The following is a 21,827-nucleotide window of genomic DNA, read 5'->3' on the forward strand; positions in this document are numbered from 1 at the left end:
GCACCACTCCTGACTTTTTTTTCTGTATGATGTGCACACACCCCAGCTGTCATCTGGTATGCATGGCTTTTGTGGTGTGTGTGTGTGTGTTAGGAGGAGAGGTTACAGTGATGCCTGGGTGAGTAAAATTCCACGTGACCCCCTAGAAGCCAGGCAGTTTCTAGTTTGCCCCACCCAAACCACTAGAGCTTCCAGCCTTTCTAAGTAATAATGTAAGTCTTATGTAACTCAAGCAATTAAAAAGTAATCAATTATCAGCTCTTGTGAGAGGTAGAGTTTAGGCTACTTGGGAAAGAATGATCTTGCCCTTTCCGACTGCCTATACAGTGTTGGCAGGGATGCGAAGTGCTTTCAGTGCATCATCTCATTTAGAATATTCGTCAAGTCCCCATGGGGTGCTGTGATTGTTCCTGTCCTATAGATGGAAGGATTGAGCATTTCGAGAGGTTATGTGCCTTGTCTAAGATCTTATAGCAGGTGATTAGCAGAGCCAAGATGCAGCTACACACTGCCTAATTAAAAAGCCACCAAGTTATATTGGCTAATCATCCTCAAGTTATAGGGTTCAAGTGAAATTAGAGTCGAATACGGCTGTTGTACTTAGCCTTTAAAGTCTCCAACAAATCTCTAAAAAGATCCCTTACTATATGGCTGTCAGGGGCCTTTGCTAGTGCATGATCTTGAATTTTTCAGCCAGGCAAATGTGTATTTAAATTTTATTTCCTGACACACATAGAACACTTTTTTTGTTCAGAGTGTAGGAAAGAAAAGTAAAAAATCTTTCACTGCATGTGCTTGGATGGATAGGACGACCTCTTATTATTATTACAAGGAAATTGGTTATGAAAGGGCCTTAATAGCTGCATGTATCACCCATTTCTAGTGAGTGGGCTTTTTTCTATTCCTTTAAGTTGGCTTGATCAGAGTAGCAACTGCTGCTCTTTTGAGTCCTGAGTGGGTGTTCATGGCTCATGCTGGGCAGTCGGGCTCCCGTTTTGTGTACTTGTCCTAGAGTGCGTCCCTGTCAACTCATTTCATAGGCGGAGACAGTTCTACTCTCCTTCTGGTCAATCTGCATTTGGCAGCAGTGACTCCTAACTCGTTCGATTTTTGTCTTTGACATGTCCCCAGGTATCTTAAATGATACAGAAGAAAATGCTCTTTTATACAAACCCTCTGAAGCCTTTCTGAAAAATTTTTTAAACCCTTCACAATGTTAGTTATTGTGTCTTCAAGTTTCTGTTTAACTTCAGATTCTTGCAAACCTCTGGTTCAGGCTCAAGTCGTTCTGAGTAGGTGGTTACTTGGACAGGTGACTGGTCAGAACATACCCTTGTATTTTGTGTCACGAAAAAGTCAATCAGCCAGTGCCAGGCTTCTCCTGGGCCTTTGTGCCAAGGCCGGTGTGTGTGTGCTTAGGCTGGGTAGAGAGAGCCTTGCCCCTGTGGGTGCATTCTGTACGGAAGCAAGGGGAGCACTAGCTCTTCCAGGATTGTCCTACCTGGGCTGGTTAGTTACTGTTTGGTAAGTGTCTGCGTGGGCAGCTTGTGAGGTGTCTGTCAATAACTTGACCGTCCTTGGTCACCACCCTATTCCGAAAGGCAGCTGTGAACTCTGCCGGGTGACTGGAGGCCTGCTAATGCACAAGGTTAAACATAACTTTTGCAATTTAAGGAGAAGATATTTTCCCCCAGCTAGGGAAAGCGCTGCATTCTGGTGCTAAGTCAATTTAAAATAAGTTTTAGAGGGAGATGGTATGTCTGGTTGCCTATTAGATTTCACATAAAATCGTTAACTGTGGACTTGTCATGTCTTTTGAATTGTGAATCCATTTATGCACCTTCAGTGTTCCCTTTCCTAATGCTGTTCATACTAAGCAAGTGCAAACATTTTAATACTTGGTGCTTATGAAGCAGCCAGTGAATAATTCAGTGCAAGCATTTCATGAAGCAGTCAATATTTATGACATAACTAGAATCTGCACGATCTCTGCCAAGAGGTCTTTATACTCAAAGCAGACCCCCAAAATCATTCCTATCTCAAGGTTACTAGACCAAATTTGAAAAACATCCCCACTTGAACATCCTTGCTGGCTGGTACCATGAAATCTAAAGATCCAGGGTAGGTAAATGTCTCCACTGGCGAAAGCGCCAAGTCCGGGCCATCTTCTGGAAGGAGATGCTGCCTTACCCAGGTCTCCTTCAACCACTTTGAGGAGATGGAGGTGTGGGGTGCTCCCACCCTATCTGCAATGGCTGTGCTTTCCAAGCCGCCTCCTGGGCTCTCTTGGTCATGTGTTTTGTTTGTCATCCCAGAGATCTCGTTCCGGGTGTGGCAGTGCGGAGGCAGCCTGGAGATCATCCCCTGCAGCCGTGTGGGACATGTGTTCCGGAAGCAGCACCCCTACACGTTCCCGGGCGGGAGTGGCACTGTCTTTGCCCGGTAAGTAGTGAGAAGCTGAGCAAGGACAAGAGCGTTGCTGACTCCACCGAGACAGGAGCACCCTTCTAGCTATGTGGAAACAGACCAGGTGTCCTCCATCGGGTGCAATGCATTCGTGCAATGGGACTCTGCTACGCGGCAGTTACAAAAAGAGCCGACTGATGATGCAGGTAGCCACTAGGGGAAACTGGCAAGGGCATGTGCTAAGTGGAAGAAGCTCGTCTCAAAAGGCTGCATACTCTACAGTTCCATCTGTGTGACAGTCTCAAAAAGATAACTCCGTAGTGTGCACAACAGGTCAGTGATTGCCAGGAGCTAGTGGGGGTGGGGTGGGGGTGTGGTGGCTACAAAGGGGGAGCCCCAGGGGATTTGAGGAGGTAATGTCCTGATTATGGTCATAGGTTTACAGATCTGTACAGGGGTGAAAACTCCTAGAAATGTTCTTGGGAAAACATAGTGTTTTAAAGTTGAGAACTTGATTTTTATTACATGTTACCATTAAACAAAAGCACAGTATTTGAGCAATATTAAGGTGAAGCCATACTACATTCGTGCCAAAAAGACATGATTTAAAGATTTATTTTGGTGAACATGAAAATGCCAAATGCAGAGTTTTCTGGAGAGAAATAGCAAATTGTCAGTCAGACCAGACTATTTACTTAGGAATTGTTTTAGATGCTAAAGGTAAAACAGTATACAGGCTTTGGATGGATTGTATGGTGTGTGACTGTTTTGGTTTGCTAAAGCTTCCAGAATGCAATATACCAGAAATGGTTTGGCTTTTATAAAGAGGATTTATTAAGTTACAAGTTACGATTCTAAGGCCATGAAAAATGTCCAAATTGACCACAAGAGGATCCCTTCTCTCAAGAAAGATTGATCCTATCCGGGGTTTCTCTGTCACATGGGAAGGCACCTGGCAGTGTCTACCATCCTTCTATCCTGGCTTCTGGTTTCATATGGCTTTCGGTTCTTTCTGCCTCTGCAGACGTCTGGGTCTTGGTTTCCTCTCTCTGCTCTCTATGTCGGCTCTGAGCTCTCTCTGTTTTCTGTCTTTATTCTCTTCATAAAGGACTCCAGTAAAAGGATTAAGACCCACCTCCAATGAGCCAGGTCACATCTCCATGGAAACAATCTAAGCAAAAGATCCACCCACAATAAGTCTGCACTCATAAGATTAGATGAAAAGAGCATGGCTTTTCTGGGTACATAAGTTTCAAACCAGCACAGTGATTATGTCTCAATAAAACTGCATTAGAAATACAAAACAGTATACGAAACAATACATCTGACCTCAAGGAGGTTGCCTCCTACTGGGGGTAGAGAGTCAAAAGCACATCTGCACAGCTAATTATTTGAAATACAAATAAATACCGTGAAAAAGGTAAAATATGTTCACGCAGTGGAGAGAGAGCAGGGCCGGAGGAGCAAGTGGTTTGCAGTGTAAAGTGTTCTTCCCCCCCACCCCCGAGGAAGGGGCAGCAGAGTTTGGACTCTGTTGGGGAAAGGAGGCAGCCATGGAGCTGCAGGGGGACAGGCTCTCTGGGGGAGGGACAAGCCCACTGGCACCAAGGGCAGGACCAGTTTGGCATGTCACCAAGTGTGGCTGGAGCACAGAGAACCAAGGAGGGGGAGTAAGGGGAGGTGGGCTAACCAGAGAGGTCCAGGTCATGCCTTCCCTGTAGGTCGTGGTAAAGTTTGGATTTTATTTTGGTGCCAGTGGGAAGCCGCTGGGGATTTAAGCATGTAAGTAATTTACCTGTTTTAGGCTTTAGAAAGGTCCCTCTCACACTGGGTGGAGATGGGGATGTAGGTGACACTGTGACAAGACTCAGGTGTGACTGTGCCTCCCCCTTCATCCTATGGGATGGAGACAGGGAGACGAGAAGCCCTCCTGCAGACGAGACACGGTGGTGGCCTGGATGGGGATTGAGGTTGGCTTCCAGGACATTCTGGAGCAGATAGTATTTTCTAATGGACTCGCTGGGACACGAGAGGTAAAGAGAGGAATTAAGGTTTTTGGCCACACAACTGTATTGATAAGGTGCTGCTACTAAAATAGGAAAGCTGAGGTTGGAGGTGGATTTTGGAAGGAGAGGAAATTTATTAGCTTATCTTTTATGAAGTATTTAAAAACTTGTGTTAAGTGCATGTACACTTAAAATACAGATATACAGAAGTTGAATTTTTTTGCATAGTGAGTGTGAGAACTGAGGAAACTTTCATGGAAGCCAAAGTATCAAATAATGCTCTTGCCCAAATTGCCTTCTCTCAAAGAGTGTATCTTTTTTGTGAATGTTGTCTAAATTTCACTTTTGCTCTTTATTAAAAAAAAAGTGTGACCTCTTACAATCAAATATTGATATATATGCTTTTTCCCTGGGGCAACGTGAGTATCCAGAAATCTCTTGTACAGACATATATATTTCCTAAGTTTTCTATAATATGTTGCATTAAATGTATAAGGATTTCACCATCTACAAATCTGGATCTGATAACAGTAACTAATATTTATATAGCCTTTCTTGTATCCAGGCTGTTCCATGCACTTTATAAATATTACCTTATTTAATTCTCATAAAACATTACAGCGTCAGTACTATTTTTCCCCATTTTAAGAATAAAGGAAACTAAGGCACAAAGAGGTTTGCTTACTCTGTTGAAGTTCTCACAGCCGAAGTGATAGAGCCGGGAGCCAAACAGCAATTTGGCTCCAGAGTACGTATCATTATCACACATACAGTGATCTTTTTATCTAGTGAAGTTAGAGTCTCAGGTTGCTGGAATTCCAGAATGATATTCAGATGCTAAAAGTAATTTACAGAATAGCCTGTAGTGGGTGATCTCATTTATGCACATGAATGAGTGAGTGAATTAATGAATGACTCAAGCAGGCCAGCCAGCTTAGGGTCTTATCTAGTGTTGCTACCTCCACAGTGTGCTACTTGGAGACACTGTACTTTAGAAATGGTAAAGTGATGAAATAACTGCAAATTCTGATATCACGTGTTTGGGTAGTGCTACATCTCTTGGGACCAATTGAGAACAGTTAGGCAATCCGTTCCGTTTTTGTTTTCCTTAGGCAGCTATATTTTTATTTAGTGTCTTATAAGTCTCTTAGAGACTGTCTAAGAGAGTGTTCCGTGTGTGCCTGAATGGATATGTTGATTAGAGTTTATCCAAAGAGCCAAGAGAAAGTCCCAGTCGGAAAAGTGGTATGGCCCGGGCAGGGTGGGAGAAGGAGGTGCCTTAAATGGATACTTGGGTTTAGGTTTAGTAGTTAGTGGTAAGACCTTAGTTATGCATGGTCAGCAGTAGTGTGATTGAGTTAAATACAAGAAATCAGTGGTTTAAAGTGCTTTCTTGCCACACTCTTTCTGTTATGACCAACGAACAGTGTAATTTACCAGTTTACACTGCATATTCTCTCTCCTGCTGCTTCTTGATAAAGCGACTTTATCTGTGCTGAGTGGGGGGAGCACACACACACTTAAAAACACAGAAATAATGAAATCAAGGAGGAATAGGAAAATTAAAAATAACTGTCCATTTAGAAATTAAGAAATGACCTCATCGCTTAGTGACTTAGGTGATCTAAAAGCAGGGCGCGACTGGAATTTATGAACTTCAAGCCATTAGGCTGGAAGGGACCAGAAGATCCTTGAATCAAATCCTTCCATCTTGCTAATGGGGAAATCAAGCACCTGAGAATTGAAGCCACCCGGCCAGTTAGAGACCAAACTGGAGCGTTACAGCGTATGTCACCTAACAAGCCCCCCAAATCCCAGGAAGAATATTTAATGACTCTTCTAAGAAGTCTTCCATAAAATCCACCATCTCTCAACACTTTTAAATGCCCTTCCTCATTTCTGTGTTTATTTTTGCAGAAAGTAAAAATTCATGACTCTCATTACCAAAGAATAAGTACTCTTAGAATCTGGTGAAACTCCTTCCCGCCCCTCCCTCCCTACACACACACAAACACACACACATACACACACACATATACACACTTACACACACATATACACACATCTGCCACGTGCTATTCTTTAGTCTATTTTCTTTTCACCCAAAAATAAGTCAGGGACATTCCATGTCAATATGTAAGATGCCCACCAGTATTTTTAATGGCTGCAGAACATTCCACTTATTGATCATTCTTGCCTATTGATGGTCATATCTATATATTATATAGTCTCATTTTTTGTTAAACAATGCTAAAATGAGTATCTTTTCACATATATATTTCATTCCTATGGATTCTTTTCTCGAGGTAAATTTCTAGAAGTGGAACTGCTGGGTCAGAGGGTGGGTACATGAAATGACATTCTAGACAATAGGCCATCTTTAACCTCATTAAAAGAGAAAAGGATATATACATCACTTTTTCTGAAAGATATGAAAGATCTTTAACCTCATTAAAAGAGAAAAGGATATATACATCACTTTTTCTGAAAGATATGGGCCCCAGAGCAGATAAATTACTTTAGTAATTATAAATCAGATCATTTGAAAGCCTCACTGTTTGAAAAGAAACCTTTCTAGTAAAGCAGAGGAATTATTTTAAAAGGTGAACATTGCCTCCCTAATATAATTATTTTGAAAGAACAGAATATCCTGCATATGCCTTCCCATGCAGGGTTGGCTGTAAGCCTAAAGTATAACCCTCCTGAGGAGCCAAATCCCAAGTATGAGAACAAAGAAATGCTATTTCACAGATAGATGCTTTAAAAAGATTTGTAGGCAGGTCAAGACTCTGATGCCTTTGCATTTAGTAGCTTTAATATGTGGTACACATTCAAAAGTAGCTTGCTTCTGTGCCACCATTGTGAATGGTGGGTCTCTCCATGATTGTGAGACTTAAGCAGGTAGCTTTCTTCTCCTCTAAAAAAGCCTGTTTCTTTTCATCCTACACACACAGCAAGAGCCCCAGACAACGAACCTACAGCCACCAGCCCCTTCAACTCACTATTTCTTGTCCAAACTGTCTCAGCCCAGCTCTGCAAAGAAGAAAATAATCTTAGCAGTAACTCTTATCTCTTCTTAACTTTTTTTCCCAGGGCTATCTGGTAGTGTTAATGCATCATGTGAAAGGCTGTTGAGACCAAAAATGTTCTTGTTCTCTGGCACCCAGCCTTCTGTGATGCATAATCTGAGTTATGACAAAGTCATTCCCTTTCTGTCCTTCATTTTTTTTTAAAGTCTGAGTCGGAGCTGTAATTCTCACTCTGACTTTTGTCCTTTAATAACCTGTGTGCTGTGAAAGGCAAGCAAGTGAGTTCTCACAACATCAGTTGTGCACAAATAGAGCTCAGGGGTGCTGCTTGGGGCTAGAGGAGCCCAGGCCCGGCCTGCTTTCTGCTTTGGAGCATGTGTACCCGAGCCTGAGCTGCGGACACAAGCCTGAAGGACCTTCCTAAGCCGTACCCCAAGCAGACAAGTACACCCAGACTGGTGGTGACAGAAAAAAGTCAAATCACTACTCACCAAGATTTATTTTGTTTCTAGCAACACTCGCCGGGCAGCAGAGGTTTGGATGGATGAATACAAGAATTTTTATTATGCAGCAGTGCCTTCAGCCAGAAATGTTCCTTATGGAAAGTAAGTGTCACCCGTGCCTTCTCAGGCTGCTTTGCTCAGGGCTGTCTAAGGCCCTGAAAACCGTTCTGTGGTCAGAGTTTAGAACTCGCCACCCAGGCTGCAAACGGGAGGCCTCTGCCTCAAGGGGTGGCGGGGGTGGGAGTGAGGCTCCAGGGGGAGCAGTGTGCAACCTTGTACTACCCCTGCTTGCCCAACTTGGTTGTCAGGGGCAGATTTTCAAGATTTGTTGCAGAGAGCCCCGCCCATTCTGAAAACCTGTAAAGGAACCTTGTTTTCCCTCTTCTCCAGTATTCAGAGCCGATTGGAACTTAGGAAGAAACTTAGCTGCAAGCCTTTCAAATGGTACCTTGAAAATGTCTATCCAGAATTAAGGTAAGTCCATGAGTATCCTGGGTTCACTCTGTAGTGGCTTAGAAGCACAGAATTTCAGGGAAACATCTCCTTACATATCCCTCACACACCCGGATGGGGCAGTGAAAGCATGGAGAGGTGCAGGGAGGGTCACCTTGCTGGCAGGGGACCAGTAGCAGATGACAGGAGCTGCCGCTCCCGGCAGAGCTGCATGTCCTCACCCACAACTGTCCCCAAGCAACCCCAGGAAAGCACTCTCAGAACCACTTGCTCTCACCCCAGAATGCATCACCCTTTCATTCCTCTTAGAACTGGAAGCAGTCCAAGGTGTCATCGAGGTTAGCCTGTTCCCCGGGGCTGCATGTCAGAGGGGCAAAACGACCCTGAGGACTTTGTCTCACTGTCTCTTTAAGCGCCTCCCCAGCCTCCGCCCCGTGTCTGCTCTGGGCCAGCCCTCTCCTGCCTGGGCAGCCTCTGACCCCAGCACCTGTGTCCAGCCACCCTGTCCTGGCACCTGTGGCTCCTCTTGCTTCTCCCATTCCACACAGCGTTGGTTAATGGAGAGAGGGGGTCATTACTGGTTGGGCAGATGGAAGAATAGGCCGGCTCTGCCACGCACGGGCTTTGCTTTTGCTTGTAGAATGCTTCCCTGAAGCCCAGCAGGGAGTGGCACCCCGCAGAGTCTGGGAGACCATGGACGCTGCCTTTTTCATCCCTGCTCCTGGGAGGCAGTGGGTGCAGCCCTGCCCTCCTCCAGGCTGGCTTTTACCCCGTGTAAAATGGGAATGATGATGCTGGCGCCCTGCCCCTCTCAGAAGATTAACAATGGCAGAAGTACCCTTCAAGCCTTATTTCTACACCCGGCCTTTCGTTTTAAGTGAATGTGATGAGCGCTGTGTCCTCGGGGACCAGCGATAACCTTCACCAGAGGACCTAGAGCTCTGCTGGGTTTCAGGATCCCTCTGAACTTTGTTTTTAAAGGGACTATCAGGCAGACTTTGCCTTAATTCAGCACATTCCTCATTCTGACTGCTCCCAGAGCATTTTGCAGGAGTCACATATCTCTAACAGTGACGGTGTGTGCAGGACTCACCCCCTCTACCTTTCTGCTAATGGCTCCCTCAGAGCCCGGGCCCACAGGGATTTGTTTGAGAGAGTTAAGGACCGTGGCTTCCCTTTGTCATGCTCTTTACTTGTTGCTCTTTGGAGCTATTTCCTCCACTCTTAAAGTAATAAACAAGACACCGTGTCCCCCAAGAAGAGAGAGGGAGAAAACAAAACGTTCCCCTTCCTCTGCTCTCTGTGAAGGACGGCCTGTGCTGGAATTAAGAACAGTGACGGCCATCAGTGGGAAGCCCCTGGTCACTTCTCCCCAGGGATGAGGAGCTTCGCTACATTGGATTTTAGCCCCCGAATGTGACCTGTTGTGCTTTTGTTGTCACTGTGGCCTGTGAACTTGTAGGTCACCTGGCCACAATAAGTTACGTTAAGTGTAAAACTTCATCCTGAGGTCACCCGTGATTTGGGGTGACACGGGGCCCTGTACCACCATCTAAGTCTGTGTCCCTCCAATTAGTATCTCTGCTCCTACCTGTCTGGGCCGGCCAAGGGAGACACAAACTTGACACCAGCTAGGTTATATCAGTGAATGTCTCTGCATTTAGTGAGTGCTTCCCAGGGACCGGGCACTGGGTTAGATGCTTTCAGTGGGATGTTTCGCATAGCCCTTGCCACAAACCTGTTTAGTAGGTACTACACAGAAGAGGAAATTGAGGTTTAGAGAGGTTAAGAGTCTTCCCTGAAAGATCACACGGCTGGTACATGGCCAAGACAGGACTCCCACTCATGTCTAATTCCAAAGCATCCTGCCTTTCCCACTGTGCCGCATTGTTGTGTTAGTGTTTGGCCACTAGACAAATCCCCTGCGTTCCCGCACCCCACTCCCCACCCTTTACAATGTAAAGGTCAGGTCCTAAGTGTATTGACAAAGTTTGAAACAGCAGGATCTGATCACATTAATTGCTTTTCTAAATAACTTCTGTCAGATTAAAATTGAACATTGAGTATCAGGAGCTTTTCCTGATACAGAATATAAGCAATACTTCCCCAACTTAAAATCTTCCAGTGACAGAAATACAGGAACACAGAGAAATCTTGTCCCATCAGCACAGCCCTGACTTGTGGTAGAAAGGGAGCACGATGTGCTGGTGATGGGGCCCACCTCGAGTGGTGCTACGCTCCCAGTTGAGCAGCGTGTGTGGCCGGGAGCTGGTAACTATGCAGAATTGAGCAGGTGATACTTTTGCGTTGCTTTGCAGGGTTCCAGACCATCAGGATATAGCTTTTGGAGCCTTGCAGCAGGGAACCAACTGCCTCGATACTCTGGGACATTTTGCTGATGGTGTTGTTGGAGTCTACGAATGTCACAATGCCGGGGGAAACCAGGTATGTGGGTGGGGAGAACCCAGAGGCCCAGAGAGAACAGGATGAAATCCTGAGGACCACCTTGCCCCCGTGACCAGGGAAGGAAGCCTGTGGTATCTTCAGGATCAAAGGAGGTGGCCATGGACTTTGACCAGTAAGTTGTCCTTACCGCCAGCTTCAGCCTCCAGGCAGGCATGGGAACCTGGCGCTGCCCCCATGGCCACAGGCGTGCTCTGGTTAAAGGTTTCTATCACACATCCATCATTCAGGCACAGTCGTAGTGCTAGTGGGCTTGGGGTTCTCATCCCCATTTTCCTCCTGCCAGCTCTGACCTTCCCATCATGTGTCTTCGTCCCCCACACGCCCATTCCGTGTCTTCTTGATCTCCAGACGTGTATGTAAAATACCTGGCCTGAGGTCAGGCACTAAAAGGTGTTTAACCCATGTTCACTGCAGCTATATTTCACATTGTTATCGCTCCCTGTCTAGAAATGAGCTGGTTATGATATTAAATAATAGCTTAAGATATAAAATATTAATCGCTTCAATTTGGCACGCGTATCCACTTTCTTAGAGGCATAAAAATGTCACCACATTCTCTCTTCGTTGGAAAGGAAAGAATTAAGCAAAGGCTTGATAAGCCTTGACCCTGGTCGGTTTCCCAGACAGTGTTCCAGAAGCCTGTTTTCCCATGAGATGTTAATAAGGATTTGGCAAAACATGAACTTTGTGCTCGAAAAAAAGTCTGGGCAATGCTCTGTAGTCTCCTTTATAAGTGCCCTTTCTTAAAAATGTGCCAACATCTAAGAGGGCCTGTAGTTTATAGTAAGGCAGTTTAACTCAGTGTATCCCAAGTGTGCTCATCCAAGACCTTTGTTACACAGAACTGTTTTTAAAAGATGTAACATCTTTTGTTTCAAGTTGGCTGTCCCAACCATCCCAGTTGGGTAGGAATACTACCTTCCTCAGATACCTTGCCTCCTTTCTTCATGTAGTGATTACTTTTGAAATTTGCTTACGACATCCTGGACGTCATAAATTGAACAAGTGAGGCTTGAGGGAGGATGGCCTGCCTGCCCCTGTGTGCAGGTCCAACCGCCATGCAGGTGTCAGAGCCGGCTTCTCCCCTGCCCTGTCCCACCCCAGCAGACCCAGCGGTCACTCAATCCCCAGGGTCTTAGCCACTGTTCCTTGCCCCTGGCTCTTACAAATGCTTCCAGGAAACAGGATATCAGCCTTGGGTGGGCACATGATCCAACCTCTGGATGTAGCTTTATTTATAAATTTTAAATATTTAAACATATGGGAGGCAGGTCCGCATTTTTTTGTCCCAGGTCCTACAAATGTCAGGAGGGGGCTTGGAAGGAGGAAACCATAAAAAGGGAAAGAAGTAAAATTGGGTCGGGGGCTGAAAAGCAGGGGAATGAATAAAGACACCAAGTTAAAGGAGTAAAGCATTAGATGGTTATTTGTAGAGTAGCAAAAGAACAAAGGGGGAAGGGTACATTGTCAGCTATGATGTTACCACGAGGGTTTCCACTTCAGTCTAAGACTGCTGAAGTTCCGTGACGTTTTCACTTACTGCTAGGAAAACTGAGGGTGCCTAAGTGGAACCCCCAGAGCCAGGAGCCCATTTAGGTATGCCAGAGAGAGCCATCTGACAGGGGCTGTTCCTTCTGCACTAATCACCAATGTGTTTCTTTCTATGATTTGGGTTAAACTGAAGAAAACTGAGTATAGAGAGATTTTTTTATCTCTTTCCATCGGTAACCATAATAAAAATACTGAAATGCCCTCAGAAAAGCAAAGCTTTGTGAAGAAAGGGAAAACAATGGATCAAATTCCCACGAAGTGAAGTTTAATGAAAGTGAGAAAGAAGATATATCCGAGTGTGGTGGCATGTCATTAATTCAGATCCCTCCAGATTCAGAACTTTGTATAATTCAGACAGGTTAGGCTAGGTTAGGCTTTACCTTTAGCCCATGTATCAAAGAGGAGGAGGTAGAACCTAAATTATCTACTATCTGTATTTTGGGCTTTTTTTTTACTCTTCCAGATTGGCCTCACCTCCCCCACTTGATTATTGTGGTTTCCCTCTGTCATATTTGAAATATTTTGATTATTCAGTTAAGGTTGGAGGAGTTACTCCTTTGTATTTCAGTAGCTCCTTTGGAAAGTGATGTGTCTTGGTCATCCTCTCTAGAGCATTTAAAAAGAAAGAAATGTCCCTGGCTCTTCCAAAAGGACTTCCAGTTGTTTCTCCCCAATCAGTGCCGCAGCCACCAGGCTTGAGTCTGCCTGGCAAGGTGATTAGACCCTCCCCATTCAGTGGAGCCTTAGGGAATGGATTACACTTTCACAGAAAGACAGAGTCCCTGCCCTCCTGGTGGCAGGCAGGAGGCCTCTGCTGCAGAGCCAGTGTGACCACCTCCTCTCCTTCCCACCTGGAGATCGAAGCAGGCCTGGGTTCTCTCTGAGAACCGCTGGGCTCTCAGGTCTTGCCTGGAAGCGGTCTCTAAGCACACTTCCCTACAGGCCTGTCGTGAGGTGCACATACTTCCTGGCTTGCCCGGGAAATTCCCTCATTATTCTTGTTGCCCCTGGGTACTTTATTATATAGCTCCTCTTTTTAGTCTCTAAGGGGTCCTGGTTTGGACAGTAAACTATTGTCACCCTGTGTCTAGGTCACGGGAGCTCATTGGCGGTGAGCTGCTCTCAGGATGTACTTTTCAGAGAAGAAGTCAATTGGGAAAAGGCAGAGGCCACCCAGAGGTGGCCGCTCACAGCCGTGTGCTTTGCTGATCCAGCAGGGAAGTGAGCAGAGGAGACAGTGCTGGGTCGTGAGCCGCAGTCCGGACACTGGCCTGGCACACAACCTGCACTCCAGATCTGCACCGCGTAGACCCTAGTGCTTAGCTCAGGGGTATCGGGAAGAATAAGCAAAGCCCTGCACTTCAGCCCTTTTTCCAGTTTTTTTTTTTCACTGTTATTAGACCACGGCTATTCTTATTTGTGGTTCTTCATTTCCATCAATTATTTGTCACGTGCCTGCCATGTCCAGCCCTTGCTAGGGTGAGTGGGATGGAAGCCTTACCTTCGAGGAGTTCAAGTCCCTGGCAGTAGTCCTGTCCACTCGTCCTCCATGGCTCTCCAGTGGCTGCACGATGGAATTGCCTGGAGGGCTTTTTAAGGTTATCGGTGCCGAGTTCTGCTCCCAGAGAGTTTGATGTAATCAGCTTGGGGTTTCGGGGGCCTCAGAATATTTTAGGGCTCTCTAGGAGGTGACCCTCAGGGGCAGCCAGGTTTTCTAGTGACACATCAGCAAGTAACAGTGAGGCCGTGCGCTAACGTAATGTACCTTTGCTCACACACCTGGACATATCTTACTCCTTAGACCAATTTGAGGCCTGATGAGTTCCTAGAACAGGTAGGATTTTCAGTGATGACGAAAATATTCTATACCTGTGCCGTCCAGTACAAGAGCCACTAGGTCATTGTAGCTACTTTGCTCTTGAACTGAGGCTAAGATCTAAAGTTTTTATTTTATTTAACTTTATTTTAATTTAAATAGCCACGTGTGTCTAGAGGCTAGCCTTTTGGACTGTACCGTTCCCGAGAAGAGAGAAAGCCAAAGGTCATGCTTGCTACTGTTTAGGCGTCCAACTTGTAAACCTACTATGAGTTAGTCCTTTTTAACATGATGGAAAATGTTTTGTTTTGTTTTTTTGAGTGGTGTGCTGTATGGCTGAGAAATGAGAAGATAAATAATCTCTCCTAACTGAAAATAGGAGATGGTTCTTTGGAAGAGTGAATTTTGTTATCTGGTTTCTGGCTGAGGCTCAGCAGACACACAGGAAATGAGAAAATTAATGGCCATGCTTTTTAAGAGTGGCAGCTCAGAAAAGCATTTCCCAAATATTTATCTTTTTTTTTTTACAAACTCAGATCATTGAAATGCAACAAAAGAACATTAAGTGGCAATTAGCACTGTTGTTTGCATAGCTAAATTTGTTTTTTCTGGAATTCACTATAAAGTCTGTTTTAAAATAACTAAGAACACAATAGCAAGAAGGTTATAGAAATATTCAGACCTGAGCTTTCACTGGGTGTCAGCAGACCTTCCAGCATCTCCCAACATCCTCTCCAGAACAAACTAGAAGTCATCTCAGTGCAGAGATTGTCACCACCCATCACTTGCTCCTCTCCACCCACCAAGTGAGCATATATGTGTGCCGCTTGTTTCACACTGGAGGTATAACAAGTATGTGTAAATGAACGACAGCAGTGAATTGTGCTTTTCTCCTTGGACCGCCCAATCCTGAATGCTGTCCTTAGGTATGGGTGGAGTGCCTACTGGTGGTTTTGAAGACACCCGACTGTAATTTCAGCATAGTGGGATCACAGCATCATGAAATGTTGGGATTAGACCCTCAGAGGTCATCTGGTCCATTGTATGGTCTTTTCCAGAGAATGCCTCGCAGAACTCCTGTGCCTAGGGCTTCCCCTGGGGTCAGATGGGAGAGCACTCCATGGCCATAAGTTTGGGTGATGCTAAATAAGAGAGGCCAAGCCTAGGACTTTTTAGAGTCTTTAAAAGGCTACTTCTGAATTTTTCTTTTAAGTTTAAAATTTTTTTTTAAACATAACAGCGTACAAGCACGAACATTCTTACCATATGATCATTCCATTCTTGGTTACTTGTGAATTTTTGAGAGAGGAATTTGGCACACATTCAGCATTTCCCAAAGTGACTTGCCTTGGAACCTATTTTTCATAGAATTCCACATGGAGCATACTTTGAGAAATACTAATTAAAAGGTGAAAAATGTAAAGCCCAGGGAGGTGGAGAGATTTGCCCAGGTCTCACTTCCTACTAGGGAGAGAAGCAAGCCCACACATGGGACAGGTGGCTTTAGTGATTCCTAGATGGATTGTCAATGCCCCATGCATTTCCTGTGGCTGACTTCCCATCGCTGGAGCCTGTGCATCTCAACAACGGGCCAGAGAAAGTCTGAATGCTTTTCTCATAACAGATGGTTTGTTCTGAAGTGATTTAGGTACTAAACCGTGAGTCTTCTTTAAAAGATTATGTAGTCCTTTCTTCACCTCTGTCCCCTGAGGACAGAAAAAAAAAATTTGTGATAGCATTTATTAGTGGCTGAAGTTACATACAGTATTTATTTGTGTATTTTCATTTTCACCACTAGAAAATAAGTCCCTTTAGGGCAGGGACCTTGTGTGTGTGTTCACTGCTATATCCCCACCGCCGTGGGATGTCGTCACTCCCTGGTCATTGTCAGTGTTTAGAATATAGTCATTGAGTGAATGAATGAAGAAATAAGCAGGAGCAGCTTTCCTGGGCTGATTGCCAGATCGGTGCATGAGGGGTAGAGATGCCTTTGTGGGATTCTGAGTTGGAAGAGACCTCGCTGCTTCTCGATCCTGGAGGGCTCCTTGGGCTTAGCCGCTCAGTGGGTCAGGTCCTAGAGTGGTGGTCAGAAGCCTGTCCCAGCTGTGGCCCTTGCCCATGGCAGGTCTCCCAGCCTTCCTGCCTGCCTGTGCCCACACTCACCATCTTCTCTGTTCTCTGGCTTCCTGCCTTCACAGATGATCTCATTTAGTGCCAGAAATGGGTTTTCCCTCAGCCCTGTCTCAGCCCTTAAGTGTGTATGTGTGTGTGTTTGTATTTTAAAAAATCACGGCCACGTTATTTAAGCAATCTCTGCCTTGGTTTCTTCTCCTGCACAGTGGGGATAATCATAAGCCCTTATGGGACTGTTGTATAAGGGGCTTAAAAGAGTGCTTGGCACATAATAAGCTCTCCATAAACACTGGCTGTGTTAGGTATGTATTTTGTATAAATATTCAGTATATGATTTACAGTTTTCCCACATTACAATCCAAACTCTTAAGTAGCATCTCCAGAGTATACTTACATGGGGGCAAAGTTGACTCAAAATCACATAGAAGAAGTGGGCTGTCCACCAGCAGGGCCACCCAGCTCACAGGTACAGTCAAGCTGCGGCTTTGACAACTCCCACTTAATGATAGAAAGATGAGCGTCATTCCAGGGAGGTCTAACTAGTATTTGGGGCTAAACTAGTTAACACTGTTTACTTAGCTCCCAGGATTCTCAACCACAATTGTAGACTATTAGGTCTGCTTTGAGTTCAATTATGTAGCTACCTCAGACACCCCGTTTTTGTTTCCTTGGCTGCTCAAGCAAATATCATGAAATGAGTCGACTTAAACAATGGAAATGCATTAGCCTCCAGTTTTGAGGCTGAAAGAAAGTCCAAATCCAGGTGACATCAAGGTGATGCTTTCTTCCTGAAAACTGAGGCATTCTGTGACTGGTTGCCGGTGATCCTGGGATTTTTACCTTATCACCTGGCAAGGGACGTGGTGTCATCTCCTGGTCTCTCTCTTCTCTCCCAGGTTCCACGGACGTTCAGCTTCTTGTGTCCTGTGTCTCTCTCTCTGCCTGAATTTCATTTTACTTATAAAAGACTCCAGTAATAGGATTGAGACCCATCCTGATTGAGGTGGGACAACTTAACTATAGTAACCTCATCAGAAAGTCCTACTCACCATGGGTTCATCCCCGCAGGAATGATTAACTTTAAGAACATGTTTTTCTGGGGTACAGACAACTCCAATTCACCATATCCCCCAACTGTAGATTTGCCATTAGTCAAAAAGTCATTCACTGGCTCTGAGTTGGTTCAGGAGCTCTGAATCTTAGTTCTGCAGAATTATTTAATTCTCTTATTAGCATTTTATTTTCTTTTTATTTTACAGCACTCTGGCTATGCGTTTGATTTCTGGTTTTCTGTTCTAGGAATGGGCCTTAACGAAGGACAAGTCGGTGAAACACATGGATTTGTGCCTTACTGTGGTGGACCGAGCGCCTGGTTCTCTCATAAAGCTACAGGGCTGCAGAGAGAATGACAGCAGACAGGTGAGTTCGCAGCTGCCACTGTGTGCCTGTGCTCCATGCAGACCAGAGTCAGCCCCCACCGTGCGCCCTCACGCACTTGCCTTTTGTAGCCTCAGTCACGGTGTGTTTGTGTATTTATTTGCATCATCACTCGATTAGTGTCAAGTTTTCCTCTTAGACTTAAGTTCCTTGCTCTCCCTGCTGTATCCTCAGCATGCTACATGGTTTCCAGGGTATAGAACCACTCAGTAAATTCTCCTGCCACAAGTGACTATGAGGTGTTGTGTTGGGGTGAAGGCTGCTCTCTCCACCCTCAGTGCCTGGCCCTGCACTGTTTCCTTTCTCTCCTCTGCCCCTCTATGGGCTGCTTCTGCCAGAGGTACCAGCTCTTCTCATAATCTCTTGATTGATCCAGTTATGTTTGGGACTTACCCTTTGTCTCAATTGAAAGAGCAGGGACTTTGGTTCTTAATTTTATACTCAGATTCTACTGACATGCTGTAAAAAGCATGCCTGGGCTGGGCCCCATGGAAGGTGCTCTCCCCACTCACAGTTCATTTAATCCTCAGCTGCCATGGGACATAAGTAGTGCTGTGGGCCCACTGTCCAGCTGCAGCCTCGTTCCAGCCATAGTGCCATAGGCTGGACCATAGTGCCATAGACATGTCCTCTTGTATGGGACACCCTAAAAGTGCTGGGTGGAGCTGCTCATCAGCATCCCCGGAATAGGGAGGCACAGACCTGGAAAGGGGCAGAGACAGCAGACGCTGCAGTGTCCTGCTGCCCGAGGTTCCTCCAAAAAATCTGAAGCAAAGGGCTGGGCCAAGCAGTGGTGTAGCGGTGAGCAGCCAAGCCATGCAGCAATAGCATGACCCGGGGCAGGGAAAGCCGCTGGGACCCACATGGAAAGAGAACCTGAATGGGTGAAAACTCCGATTGAAAGGTTTGTTTTAAAACCAGAAGTTGATTGCATTAGTCCTGATACACTAGTGAGACACTGACCAACACAAAAGTGCTAAGAAAGAAAATGAGGCGTAACTAGAAATAGTGAGGCTCACATTAATGCCTCCAAAGGAAAGCTGTTGTTTTTGTTTTGGTTGTTTTTAATTTGTTTTGTGTCATTATTGTGTGCTTGTTTTTGCTTGCATGTGCCCGTCACTGGACAGCCCTGAAAAGAAGACCTGTTCTGAGTCCTTTAAGTCAAAAATCTAATGATGTTGCTTATTTCCAATTATTCTCATTCTCCTCCCCACACCATTGAGCATTTCAAAGAGAAATTATGTTTTTGTTTACTCATTAAATATTTTCCTTTTAAAGTGTGTACAAATTCTAAATGATTCAAGTTCAAATTGTTGAGGCTTTACACACACACACATACACCCATACAAATGCATATTTTTTTATTACTTTACCAAACTGTTCAGAATCTATTTTAAACCTTTTAAGCTCTTTTTTCTCTGACATATTCCCTGACTTGGAGGCACATTACTTTGTTGAGCCAGGGGAAACGTTAAGTATCAGAAATAGAAATGCAAACACAAAAGGACCTTTCAGCATGTTGATGTCTGAAGCACTGTCTCATCTTCTTACCATCCCTCATTACAAAGTAGATGGTATAGAAAAACCTGGCTGTAGAGCCAACAACCTAAGCAGACATCTAGTCCAATACTCAGTAAAGCTGAGGCCCAGGATTAAATGCCTCCTCTCCAAAGTCACATGGGAGAACTAGGCTAGAACTGGGTCCCTTAACTTTTCAACCAGTACTTCAAATTCACGTTGTCTTGGAAGTGTTTGGAGAGGGCCATCTTTCATCTGTCCGTCTCCACAAACCCCTGTGCCATCTCTGCATTCCCCCTCTTTTCCTACTTTCCCAAACCCAGCCTGTGTGCAGGCATTAGAGGACTCTTCAGCAGGGATGTGCTCAGTGCCAGCAGTCTGCAAATAGGGGTCAGTTTTGATGATGCAGCTTTATGACTCGCTTAATATTCTATTGAGTGAGACTGGCTGTTAAACAATGGAAGGCCAGTGTCCCTTGGACCTAAGCCACCTGATATTAGGCAAGTCTGGCATCTGATGAACCTAGAATGAGACTCTACCTACTGCACTGTTAATGTGGCATTTCCCTCTGGGATGATAGGTGAAGTCTTTAGAGAAGTGATGATATCTGGTCTCCAAACCTTTTTAAAAAACCAATAAGACAGTTAATCTCTTAAGAGTTGCCCTTTAGTAAGATTGCTGTATTTCAAGTGTTGATACATGTTCCTGCTCCAACCCCAGTTCTTGAGAGTCATAACTGACACCCCTTAAAGGCTTCCTGAGACATGAAAAGACTTGCAGGCAATTAGCTCTTCTGGATGAGTGATGTGCATAAGTGAGGATCTGTTAAGGCATTAACCCTGAGACTCAGCTTTTTCGAGGGAGGGATATGGGGGCCATTTCCACAGAGGCTCACTCTCTTAGAAATCAGTGTACCCCACCACAGTTCCATTGGACAGATTGGCCAGAACTGACAGGGTTGCCTTCCAAAGATGGAGCTAGGGTTAGTTCATTTTTTTTAAGGTCTTTCGTTTAGTTGATGCTTTGACACATGACAGGCAGAGTCCCTGCAGAGAATGGAATCAGATTCCATTCATTCCACATGCTTTATTGAAGGGATTTCTGACCACTCAGAAAATGATAAGGATGTTGGCAGCAACGTACAGACTTTACATGACAATGGAGAAAACCGGTGTTAAAGGGATGACTGACAGCCAAGAGGGAGCTAAAAAATGAATAAGGAGAGGGTGGGCATGTCGCGGGAGCCTCCCTCTTGCTCGTCTGATTGCGTTGTATTTTCACTGTTGATGAAAACTCCAGGTTAGCAGGCAGCCGTAAATAAAAATCGTAGGCACCTTATAAGAACATCCTTCCGTGATCCTGTGTAGAAAGGCAGGCTTCCTGTGCGCTTGGGCTGTTCTTTGCCTTGCCTCATTCTTTCCCTGCCTCATTCATTTGCCCTTTGAGAAGAAGCTTCTTAGCAGATTTTATCTTGAAGCTGCACTGCCTTGCCAGTGGGTTTATTTAGTTTCTGAGCACGTCTGTGTTTGCGTTAAATGTGGGATTGCAGAGTCAAAGGAAAAAGGGAAGCAAGAGTGGTAAAATTTAATTCTGAAGTGTCAAAAGGATTTGCAGAACTACATAAAGAAACATTAGTGCACACAGTGTAAAAAATTTTGTAATCACAGTATATTATTGAAGGGAGAAATTTTGGTGTGTCACTTTTTTTTAAGAACAAACATCAGAAATATTTAAATGGAAATATTTACATTACTTGCTAAAAAAAAAATAGGGTAGAGGGTCCTCAGGTTCCTTTCAGACTGAGTGGTGAGTTTTATTTTCCGGTTTGCTTGCTTGTTTGGTTCAGGCGTGTGTGTGTGTGTGTGTGTGTGTGTGTGTGTGTGTGTGTGTGCGCACATGTGCACCCAGCAGGGAGACATTATACTCTGTACTTTACAAATGGCACAGTCAGAATTTAGCAGTATTGATTGGCACCTGCCAGAGCACTTGGAAGAGTATAAGGTGGCTGAGACAAGCTTCTCATACCAGGGAGCTTACACAGGAGTGGAGAGGACAGACAATATAGAACTAGGTTCCCTTGATGTAGTGTTATGTTCACCAGGGCACCTCTTGCCCTCTCTTGGCCTGATACCATTCCTCTGGTTGAACTGGACAGGAGGCCCTATGTCAGAGCATGGAGGTTCCTAGACCTGGAAAACCGGGCCTTCAGGCAGGGCTGCCTTACAGCAACAGCAACAGCAGGGGCATGACTGAAGGCCCCCTTAGTCATGGCTAAGGTCCCTTTGGCCCCTTTAATGGGGTGAAATATCATCAGATCAGGACTGCTTGTGAATACATGTAAATAACCCTTTAGGGGCAACACATCAAGTCCTCCATGTTGATCCCTTATCACATGCTTTCCTTCTGACCCAAGGGAGGTTCAGAGCCCTGGGGCAAGAACGAGGGAACACCCAAAGAGGGGAAGGGATGGAGCAAGAGAAGCAGCCTAGAGAAGCTCCCAGAGAGCAGG

The 21,827-nt window shown here is 45.1% G+C and overlaps 1 protein-coding gene across 7 annotated transcripts in view; it reads left to right on the top strand.

Annotated features, from left to right (window-relative positions):
• GALNT2 (polypeptide N-acetylgalactosaminyltransferase 2) overlaps positions 1 to 21,827 on the top strand; it is a 234,758-nt gene that overhangs the window by 201,291 nt on the left and 11,640 nt on the right. For all 7 annotated transcript variants that reach the window (XR_013170865.1, XR_013170866.1, XR_013170867.1 and 4 more), the window contains exons 11-15: positions 2,316 to 2,442; positions 7,954 to 8,046; positions 8,335 to 8,418; positions 10,716 to 10,842; positions 17,663 to 17,782. Coding sequence is in view for 1 of the 7 variants with exons in the window: in XM_077149416.1 (XP_077005531.1) it covers positions 2,316 to 2,442; positions 7,954 to 8,046; positions 8,335 to 8,418; positions 10,716 to 10,842; positions 17,663 to 17,782 (551 nt within the window). In the remaining 6 variants the exon portion in view is untranslated. The remainder of the gene's footprint in view (positions 1 to 2,315; positions 2,443 to 7,953; positions 8,047 to 8,334; positions 8,419 to 10,715; positions 10,843 to 17,662; positions 17,783 to 21,827) is intronic.

This window comes from Tamandua tetradactyla, chromosome 2 (genome assembly GCF_023851605.1).
Source record: "Tamandua tetradactyla isolate mTamTet1 chromosome 2, mTamTet1.pri, whole genome shotgun sequence".
NCBI classification, from domain to species: domain Eukaryota; kingdom Metazoa; phylum Chordata; class Mammalia; order Pilosa; family Myrmecophagidae; genus Tamandua; species Tamandua tetradactyla.